Raw genomic sequence first — 10,342 nt, forward strand, 5'->3', positions numbered from 1 at the left:
AACCCTTCTCTACCGATTTGTCTCTAACGTAGCGATATTTGTATTTACTGTTTGTTTACAAGCTACATAATTAATTATAATAGTACATGCATAGCGAGCTAGGGCGCAGCTATGAGGAGAGCAATGAGGGGGCTGAGATGGAGGTCTGTAGAGAGGTCTCATCCAACAGTGGACTTCTCAGACACCAAGAAAGCATATTGTCTCAAGAGCTTCTCTGAATTGTTAAGACACTATTTACTCTACAAAATGTTTGGATTTAAGAGCCTTGTCCGGCACAGTAACAAGGTCAGTGCACCCACCATGTACCCACCATAGTATGCCAGTGTGTACCCCCATCTGTACCCACCATAGTATGCCAGTGTGTACCCCCATGTGTACCCACCATAGTATGCCAGTGTGTACCCCCATGTGTACCCACCATAGTATGCCAGTGTGTACCCCCATGTGTACCCATCATAGTACGCCAGTGTGTACCCCCATCTGTACCCACCATAGTACGCCAGTGTGTACCCCCATCTGTACCCACCATAGTATGCCAGTGTGTACCCCCATGTGTACCCACCATAGTACGCCAGTGTGTACCCCCATGTGTACCCACCATAGTATGCCAGTGTGTACCATCATGTACCCCACCATGTGTACATGTACAGTTGCTGGTGTGGGGTGAGACAGTGTTGGGGCGCAGGCTGTTTGAATGGACCATGCATAAGACAGTGTATGGGCAGTTTGTGGGAGGAGCCTCTCTTACCACCCTGAGACCTTGTGTGGATAGCCTCTCTAAATCTGGAGTTCATTCTATTCTAGACTATGCTGTTGAGGAGGATGTACCTGACACTGTCGTCATGGAAACCCGCTCATTGGCTGCTGGTCAGTATCAGCCAGTCAGTAGAGATACTACAATGGAGGCAAGTGCGCGTACATACATGTTTGTGGATGAGACACATTGTGATGATAACAAGAGGAACTTTCTGAGCTGTATAAGGACCGCAGCAGAGGTGACAGAACATGGGCGACCATTTGCTGCCATCAAGCTCACTGGTCTTGGACGTGTAGAGTTTCTGGTAATGTTGACCCCATTAAACTCTTGTTTTATGTCTTCTACAGTTGCGTTTGAGTCAAGCTGTTCGAGGTGTTGAGGGAGTGTTTAGGAGATTGGCTGGTACACACAATGTCCTGTGTGGTCAGATAAGTGTCAGCTCATTACAGAAGGGACTAAGAGAGTTGGGAGTGAGTGCTGCTCATATAGTAATGTCACCTATTAATCTGTTGTAGGTATCTCTGTCTGACTGTGAAGTGGAGCTCTTGTTTGAGGAACTAGACAGTGATCGTTCTGGGTATGTACACCCACACACCACCCACACACCACCCACACACACACACCACATACCACTCACAGGGCCATCTCGTACCATGAGTGGCTGAATCGGTTTCAGCCATCGCGATCGTTACATCGCCTCCTGAGAGGTAGTGAGGTATTTGATTTGCTCTGTTAGCTCCTAGATTAGTGTGTGTGTGTGTGTGTGTGTGTAGGAGTTACAGGCTGTGCTGTGCGTGCTGAATGAAGAGGAGGTGGACCAGATGAAGCGTATGGTGGATAGGGCCAGAGAACTAGCAGAGACTGCTGGAGAATGTGGGGTAGGACTAATGGTGGATGCAGAGCAGACATACTTTCAACCTGCTATTAGACACATTGTGGTCAATATCCTAATGCCCAGTTACAATGTTGGGGCTGAGACAGTGGTCTACAATACTCAGCAGTGTTATCTCAAGGTAAACCACAGTTTGTGTGGTGGTAGGTGGATTAATAGTGCACTTTCAGGATGCTGAGAGGAGTCTCCTGTGTGATCTTGCCCTCTCTGACTTGTCTGGTTTCTCTTATGGTGTCAAATTGGTTCGTGGAGCATACTTATCTCAAGAGCGGAGCAAAGCAGCAATGGAGGGCTATCCTGATCCCATCTGGCCTGACAAAGCTGCCACTGATACGTGCTACAACTCACTGCTTAGACTGTGCATACAGAGAGCTGGACAAGGAACTGCTCATATTATGGTGGCCTCTCATAACAAGCGAAGTATTCAGCATGCCCTTACATGGTGTGTGCACTTATTACAATGGCCACTGTTTCATTCCCTCTTTCCTGTGTAGCATGTCTGAAGTTGGGCTGAATCCATTCACAAGACAAGTGGTATTTGGGCAGTTACTAGGCATGTGCGACCACCTCACTCTACCACTCGGTGTGTGCACACTAAGTTGCTCTGTAGCCTTTGTGTGTTAATGGATATGTCTTGTCGGAACTTTGATTTAAGCGTACCATGTGATAGATAGATCTCGGCCCTCTACTAAATGCATTCTTGACATTGTCAATTAAAAGCTGGCACTATGTACAGCATTCATGTGTGTTGTGTCCTAAGATGCTAGCTATATACTAACTTGTGTTTATGTTTTATGGCTGCAGGGCAAGCTGGATACCAAGCATACAAGTATGTGCCCTATGGCCCTGTCATGGAGGTCCTACCATATCTGGTGAGGAGAGCTCATGAGAACAGCTCTCTTATGAACAGTGTAAGTGCAGCAGAGGAACAAGCACTTGTCAGAACTGAACTCTTGAGAAGAATGAACCCTTTCGAGTAAAAATGAATGTCTTTTTTAAGTAGCACAATCTAACCAAAACAGTCAAACAATAATCACTACAGCTACTACAGTTAGTGGTTGTGTTCATATCTATATATTAGTGTCTGTTGATTCTCCTGCCAACTACACTTGGGTTAGAGTCACTGTTGGGTGGGTGGGTGTAGGGAGCAGGCCACCTGTACATGTATAAGCATGACAGACTGTATACCACATGCACAGTACAGTTTACCTGGTGTCTGTGTAGAGTGGAGAATGAGAATAGTTGCCCACAACTCTCACAAGGAAGCTTCTCCTCAATCCCCTCCTCCTGCTGAGTCATATTCACATTGATAACAATACACACACAACACAGACACCTCATAACTAGCAGCCTGTGGTCTGTCATCATCAGCAGCAGCTGTGGGCACACTTTTCCTCTCCACTGAGTCACAGCAAGAGTTCTGCACCACACACACACACACATAGTATATACCCATGCTGCAAGAAACTGAGCCACTCACCTGATGCAATGTAAGTGTTTGTGAAGGGAAGAGCTGATAACAGAACTGACATGGTAGACCTTCCTCCACTGAAGGTGGCCCAGCAAGTGGTGGTTGTGTGGAGTGTGTCCCCTCCTCTTGGAGATGCTGTGCCAATTGCAACTCACGATCTCTCCCGAACATTCTGTCCCTCCCAACTGGTGGTTGTGTGTAATGTGGCTGTGTGGAGTGTGTCTCCTCCTCTTGCTGAAGTTGCTGTGCCAACTCAAGATCTCTCCCGAACATTCTGTCCCTCCCAACTGGTGGTTGTGTGTAATGTGGCTGTGTGGAGTGTGTCCCCTCCTCTTGCTGAAGTTGCTGTGCCAACTCAAGATCTCTCCCGAACATTTTGTCTCTCCGTACCTCTTCATCTTGAAGCAATCTGGCCAACTCTACATCTGTGTGTGGGGTCCTGTGAGGGGGACTGTGGGGGGTCCTGTGAGGGCGGTGTTCCTCCTCTTGTAACCTAAGAGCTAATGCCTCATCCTCCTGCATAGTGGACCCTGTACAGGAGATTATAGATTACAAAGTGACGAGGTCACACAGTATGAGCACTCGCCACAGGTGGTATGGGAGTCAAAGGTCAGGTGCTCCAGGGTGTGAGGGTCAAGGTTTGGCTCGGCCCTCAGATGACCACATTTGATGGTTTGGTGTTCCTATGACAACACTTACACAATAGCTATTGATGACACACTAAGCACACCTCCATGTCTCGGAGCTGTACTCTGAGGGTGCAAAGGTCACATTCCTGAGTCCTACTCCCACAAGCGTCTAGATGATCGGGGAGATATCTCCGTGGCTTCTCTAGCTCACAATACTTGCACACCACCAGCGCTTGTGGACACACCTCCTGCACACAACAGCAATAAGGGGAGTTTCCCTATTATTCTAAAATAATGGCAGGCTCACCTTATGAGCTTCTGTCTGTGATGGATGAACACTGGCATTACACTGAGGGCAGCTCTTCGGTATGTGGGCCTCAGACTCATGAGCAGACAGCTCAGATAAAGGTACAGTCTCACCACACTCGCTACAATACTTGCAATACTTCCTACAGCGTGCCTCGTGAAGGTCAAATGTCTCTATTGGAATTTCACCTCGACTAGAAGGGAGGGAGAGAATGAGAGAGAAACAAAAAGTGGACAACCTACCAGTTGGAACACATCCTCTTGATCTTGGCCATGTCTCTGATGTCGATGATGATCTTGTGTACAATCCAGCAGCCCCGCCCACTATTAGCACTAGTGGCCTAGGTTGTCTGCGAGGTCTCAACACCCACTCAGTCTCTAAAGATGGGTGGGGCTGCTGTGCTGTGAATTTTTTTTTTATTTTTATTTTTGTGAAGCTAGCCCTCCATGGCGTGCGTATACAGTGTAGGCCCTTGTTCATCATCAAGAACTGGCAGACATTATGTTCTACATAAACTCTTACAAAAACAGAACTCCAAGATACAACATTTCGGATTATATCAAACCAACTGCAGGCTACACCAGATCCTCAGACTAAGCCACAAGTACTCGCGTATGAACACGTCCAGACATTTCTACTACAATCGTCTCCCAAGATTATGGAATAACCTGCCACCACTAGACATTAACCTCAGGAGCAGCTCTATCAAAGCAAAATTGAAGAATCTCCTCTGGCAACACTTCCTTAGCAATTTTGATTCTGACGCTCCCTGCACCTTCCACTTTAATTAAGTGCCCATGCAACAAATGTTGTTAGTTATATAATTGGTAACCTGTCTCTACAGGCTTGCCATCAGCATTATACTAGGTCAGTACTATATTTATTCAGAACTTATTTTGTCTTTATGTTGTAAAATCGTGTTGAATTGACATATCTTGGCTGCCTATGGCTGCCTACACAAATGAATATAGTTAGTTGTCACGCATGTCACAATAGAGCATATGTAATGATAGAGCACATGTCATTTGCAGCCACGAGACAAAGAGAGATAGAGCAAGACGAGGTGTACCCTGCTGGCTGTCTCCTTGTACCTCGGTCACTTTTGCAAGGTGGTAGTTGGATATTAATAGTTGTGTTAAAGTAGATCTAGCTCTGTGTATACTGTCCTTATATTGTTCTCTCGTGTCTTACTCACAGATAACTACTCAACGCTGCACAGCACAGGATTCAGCATTCAATCACTCTCATAGTTTTATTGTCATTTCATCTTTTATGGGGGACGCCTCACTCTTAATTTTTATCACTGAATGGCTGCTGACGTACGTATATATAAGAGCACTACAAGATAAGATACGACAGGAAAGGGTCAGTATAATAATTATGTGATGTAGTGTACTATCTGTTACTTCCTCTGGTATTCAGCCCCTTTAATGAGCACAGGATTATATAGATCTCCAAGCCATTAGTTACATTACTATATAATTATCTGCTGTATTTAATATTGTAATGATTCATTGAGTACTGACTTTATATGGATGTATGGATGGTGCTATGATTCTTAGCCTTCCAGGCCGCAACATAGAATGCTGGCTTTCTGATCGAGGAGGAGATGATCTGTTATTGGCGAGTGGATCTACCTCTGAGAGCCAGTTACTGTATCATGTATGAATATTCTGTTGCTTGTACATTTCGTAGCATTATCTGTAATTGACTCTAGAGTAGTATCTTGAGCTCCCCTTTCTTCATCACTCAATCTGCAGGCAGTGTATGTGATTTTCTGACAGGAAAGGCTACTCTAAACAGAGGGAGTCGGCCACACAAGGTATAATCTAATAATTATTGTACAGTACTAGATGATCTCTCTGTTTTGGGTCAGATGCAATTGCCTTGAATCACTAGCCAGTTAAAACATTTCTTTTACTCTTGGCTTAAGAAATTGTATTTTATTATTGTACCAGCATTAGGTAGTTAACTCCACTTATGCATTGACCTCTACTACTGTGTAGCAGGAAATTTCGTTATTTGAGCCCTCGAGAAATGTTGTATAGTTGTTCACATTTCAATGCCAGGTGGTGCGTGGGAGTGTCTTCCATTTATATTACATGAAGTGTGAAGTGTGTTGTAAGTTTGTACAGAAACATGGTGGCAATGATCTGATGATGGCTCCACTGCTCTGATGGACCAATGCAGGAGAAGTTATTCTGTATAATTATTACACTAAATTAATGTATGCCACTGTTTGGATCGGTTTCTGTTCTGCTCAGCTTCTTCCTCCAACTTGCTTACGGCAGGCTAAGCTTATTCTTAATTAGTTTATTCTTAGTTCATTCTATAGTCTAGTATTATTGTCGGTTTGGTTGTTTTATGTTTTTCACCTGGTCATACGGAATCACTTCATTAATTTTTATACAGTGCAGACCACACCTCTATCCACACATTGTACCTGCACATCCTGTATATATGGGGCCACACCCCCACTCACTGTACTGATATGTGGTCACACCCCCATACATGGTAACCCTCTTGACCACACCCCAACCCATGCATTGTGTCGTACATGCTGTGTTTTTGTGTACAGTACACACATCATCCGTGTCTTTATCCCCACACCTAGTCGGAGGGACAGCAAGTTCTACTAAGAGCCAGCATCACCAACTAACCAACACTACAAAACCTACCTACTACCAGCTAGGACAGCACACCACCCGGGACAGACTCTACTATACCATGTAATACGCCTTTGTATTAACGATCATGATACAATTTGCTGCCCTCCCTCGCCCATGGATTGAATAATTATGGACACTCGCAGGAGACTGACACACAATAATAGACACCAAAGGGCCAGTTACTGTATCATGTACGAATATTCTGTTGCTTGTACATTTCGTAACATTATCAGTAATTGACTGTAGAGTAGCTCCCCTTTCTTCATCACTCAATGCAGGCAGTGTATGTGATTTTCTGACAGGAAAGGCTACTCTAAACAGGGAGTCGGCCACACAAGGTATAGTCTAATAATTATTGTACGGTACTTAGATGATCTTCTCTGTTTTGGGTCAGATGCAATTGCCTTCAATCACTAGCCAGTTTAAAACATTTCTTCTACTCTTGGCTTAAGAAATTGTATTTTATTATTGTACCAGCATTAGGTAGTTAACTCCACTTATGCATTGACCTCTACTACTGTGTAGCGGGAAAGTTCATTATTTGAGCCCTCGAGAAATGTTGTATAGTTGTTCTCATTTCAATGCCAGGAAACCATAGCTTTGCATGGTGCGTGGGAGTGTCTTCCATTTATATTACATGAAGTGTGAAGTGTGTTGTAAGTTTATACAGAGAGGACTCCCATGGTGGCAATGATCTGATGATGGCTCCACTGCTCTGATGGACCAATGCAGGAGAAGTTATTCTGTATAATTATTACACTAAATTAATGTATGCCACTGTTTGGATCGGTTTCTGTTCTGCTCAGCTTCTTCCTCCAACTTGCTTACGGCAGGCTAAGCTTATTCTTAATTAGTTTATTCTTAGTTCATTCTATAGTCTAGTATTATTGTCGGTTTGGTTGTTTTATGTTTTTCACCTGGTCATACGGAATCACTTCATTAATTTTTATACAGTGCAGACCACACCTCTATCCACACATTGTACCTGCACATCCTGTATATATGGGGCCACACCCCCACTCACTGTACTGATATGTGGTCACACCCCCATACATGGTAACCCTCTTGACCACACCCCAACCCATGCATTGTGTCGTACATGCTGTGTTTTTGTGTACAGTACACACATCATCCGTGTCTTTATCCCCACACCTAGTCGGAGGGACAGCAAGTTCTACTAAGAGCCAGCATCACCAACTAACCAACACTACAAAACCTACCTACTACCAGCTAGGACAGCACACCACCCGGGACAGACTCTACTATACCATGTAATACGCCTTTGTATTAACGATCATGATACAATTTGCTGCCCTCCCTCGCCCATGGATTGAATAATTATGGACACTCGCAGGAGACTGACACACAATAATAGACACCAAAGGGCCAGTTACTGTATCATGTACGAATATTCTGTTGCTTGTACATTTCGTAACATTATCAGTAATTGACTGTAGAGTAGCTCCCCTTTCTTCATCACTCAATGCAGGCAGTGTATGTGATTTTCTGACAGGAAAGGCTACTCTAAACAGGGAGTCGGCCACACAAGGTATAGTCTAATAATTATTGTACGGTACTTAGATGATCTTCTCTGTTTTGGGTCAGATGCAATTGCCTTCAATCACTAGCCAGTTTAAAACATTTCTTCTACTCTTGGCTTAAGAAATTGTATTTTATTATTGTACCAGCATTAGGTAGTTAACTCTACTTATGCATTGACCTCTACTACTGTGTAGCGGGAAAGTTCATTATTTGAGCCCTCGAGAAATGTTGTATAGTTGTTCTCATTTCAATGCCAGGAAACCATAGCTTTGCATGGTGCGTGGGAGTGTCTTCCATTTATATTACATGAAGTGTGAAGTGTGTTGTAAGTTTATACAGAGAGGACTCCCATGGTGGCAATGATCTGATGATGGCTCCACTGCTCTGATGGACCAATGCAGGAGAAGTTATTCTGTATAATTATTACACTAAATTAATGTATGCCACTGTTTGGATCGGTTTCTGTTCTGCTCAGCTTCTTCCTCCAACTTGCTTACGCAGGCTAAGCTTATTCTTAATTAGTTCATTCTTAGTTCATTCTATAGTCTAGTATTATTGTCGGTTTGGTTGTTTTATGTTTTTCACCTGGTCATACGGAATCACTTCATTAATTTTTATACAGTGCAGACCACACCTCTATCCACACATTGTACCTGCACATCCTGTATATATGGGGCCACACCCCCACTCACTGTACTGATATGTGGTCACACCCCCATACATGGTAACCCTCTTGACCACACCCCAATCCTATGCTGTGTTTTTGTGTACAGTACACACATCATCCGTGTCTTTATCCCCACACCTAGTCGGAGGGAGCAGCAAGTTCTACTAAGAGCCAGCATCACCCACTAACCAACACTCTACAAGACCTACCTACTACCAGCTAGGACAGCACACCACCCGGGACAGACTCTACTATACCCATGTAATACGCCTTTGTATTACGATCATGATACAATTTGCTGCCCTCCCTCGCCAATGGATTGAATAATTATGGACACTCGCAGGACAACTAAGAGACTGACACACAATAATAGACACCAAAGGTCCAGTTACTGTATCATGTACGAATATTCTGTTGCTTGTACATTTCGTAACATTATCAGTAATGGGTCAGATGCAATTGCCTTCAATCACTAGCCAGTTTAAAACATTTCTTCTACTCTTGGCTTAAGAAATTGTATTTTATTATTGTACCAGCATTAGGTAGTTAACTCCACTTATGCATTGACCTCTACTACTGTGTAGCGGGAAAGTTCATTATTTGAGCCCTCGAGAAATGTTGTATAGTTGTTCACATTTCAATGCCAGGAAACCATAGCTTTGCATGGTGCGTGGGAGTGTCTTCCATTTTTATTACATGAAGTGTGAAGTGTGTTGTAAGTTTGTATAGAGAGGACTCCCATGGTGGCAATGATCTGATGATGGCTCCACTGCTCTGATGGACCAATGCAGGAGAAGTTATTCTGTATAATTATTACACTAAATTAATGTATGCCACTGTTTGGATCGGTTTCTGTTCTGCTCAGCTTCTTCCTCCAACTTGCTTACGCAGGCTAAGCTTATTCTTAGTTCATTCTTAGTTCATTCTATAGTCTAGTATAATTATTGTCGGTTTGGTTGTTTTATGTTTTTCACCTGGTCATACGGAATCACTTCATTATTATCAGTGCAGACCACACCTCTATCCACACATTGTACCTGCACATCCTGTATATATGGGGCCACACCCCCACTCACTGTACTGATATGTGGTCACACCCCCATACATGGTAACCCTCTTGACCACACCCCCACTCATGCATTGTGTCGTACATGCTGTGTTTTTGTGTACAGTACACACATCACACATCATCCGTGTCTTTATCCCCACACCTAGTCGGAGGGAGCAGCAAGTTCTACTAAGAGCCAGCATCACCAACTAACCAACACTACAACTACCAGCTAGGACAGCACACCACCCGGGACAGACTCTACTATACCATGTAATACGCCTTTTTATTACGATCATGATACAATTTGCTGCCCTCCCTTGCCCATGGATTGAATAATTATGGACACTCGCAGGACAA

General features: G+C 43.9%; 2 protein-coding genes and 1 long non-coding RNA gene across 12 annotated transcripts; 2 read left to right on the forward strand and 1 right to left on the reverse strand.

Moving 5' to 3' along the window:
• Positions 1-9: 9 nt before the first annotated feature.
• Positions 10-2,743, forward strand: LOC135339416 (hydroxyproline dehydrogenase-like). Of its 2 annotated transcripts, none has more exons than XM_064535505.1 (9): positions 10-285; positions 651-1,061; positions 1,105-1,227; positions 1,273-1,334; positions 1,397-1,472; positions 1,531-1,770; positions 1,820-2,091; positions 2,144-2,232; positions 2,454-2,743. In XM_064535505.1, the coding sequence occupies exons 1-9, from the start codon at positions 112-114 to the stop codon at positions 2,627-2,629; spliced, it is 1,623 nt and encodes a 540-aa protein (XP_064391575.1). In that variant the 5' UTR covers positions 10-111; the 3' UTR covers positions 2,630-2,743. The 2 variants fall into 2 exon arrangements, with proteins under 2 accessions (XP_064391575.1, XP_064391576.1); XM_064535506.1 differs by having other exon boundaries at positions 651-995.
• Positions 2,620-4,416, reverse strand: LOC135339422 (TRAF-type zinc finger domain-containing protein 1-like). Of its 2 annotated transcripts, none has more exons than XM_064535516.1 (8): positions 4,299-4,416; positions 4,057-4,249; positions 3,851-3,997; positions 3,707-3,803; positions 3,130-3,650; positions 2,986-3,069; positions 2,859-2,936; positions 2,620-2,805 (listed from the first exon to the last, which is right to left on the reverse strand). In XM_064535516.1, the coding sequence occupies exons 1-8, from the start codon at positions 4,328-4,330 to the stop codon at positions 2,770-2,772; spliced, it is 1,188 nt and encodes a 395-aa protein (XP_064391586.1). In that variant the 5' UTR covers positions 4,331-4,416; the 3' UTR covers positions 2,620-2,769. The 2 variants fall into 2 exon arrangements, with proteins under 2 accessions (XP_064391586.1, XP_064391585.1); XM_064535515.1 differs by having other exon boundaries at positions 2,859-2,939.
• A 110-nt stretch (positions 4,417-4,526) lies between these two features.
• LOC135339436 (uncharacterized) lies at positions 4,527-9,393 on the forward strand. Of its 8 annotated transcripts, none has more exons than XR_010395998.1 (4): positions 5,022-5,165; positions 5,254-5,718; positions 5,817-5,878; positions 6,126-9,393. It is a non-coding gene; the product is annotated as an uncharacterized LOC135339436 (long non-coding RNA). The 8 variants fall into 8 exon arrangements; XR_010395997.1 differs by having other exon boundaries at positions 5,254-5,421; positions 5,619-5,718; positions 5,817-9,393; XR_010395994.1 differs by having other exon boundaries at positions 5,254-5,878.
• The last annotated feature ends 949 nt before the right edge of the window (positions 9,394-10,342 follow it).

The sequence above is a fragment of the Halichondria panicea genome, chromosome 8, assembly GCF_963675165.1.
Source record: "Halichondria panicea chromosome 8, odHalPani1.1, whole genome shotgun sequence".
NCBI lineage: Eukaryota > Metazoa > Porifera > Demospongiae > Suberitida > Halichondriidae > Halichondria > Halichondria panicea.

Excerpts from the sequence above, each read along its gene's own strand:
- LOC135339416 (XM_064535505.1), top strand. The coding sequence starts at position 112 with ATGAGGAGAGCAATGAGGGGGCTGAGATGGAGGTCTGTAGAGAGGTCT. Across the intron at positions 286-650 it reads TTGTCCGGCACAGTAACAAG|TTGCTGGTGTGGGGTGAGAC; the intron begins GTCAGTGCACCC and ends GTACATGTACAG. Across the intron at positions 1,062-1,104 it reads TTGGACGTGTAGAGTTTCTG|TTGCGTTTGAGTCAAGCTGT; the intron begins GTAATGTTGACC and ends TGTCTTCTACAG.
- LOC135339422 (XM_064535515.1), bottom strand. The coding sequence starts at position 4,330 with ATGGCCAAGATCAAGAGGATGTGTTCCAACTG. Across the intron at positions 3,070-3,129 it reads AAACACTTACATTGCATCAG|AACTCTTGCTGTGACTCAGT; the intron begins GTGAGTGGCTCA and ends TGTGTGGTGCAG. Across the intron at positions 2,806-2,858 it reads CCACTCTACACAGACACCAG|GTGGCCTGCTCCCTACACCC; the intron begins GTAAACTGTACT and ends ATACATGTACAG.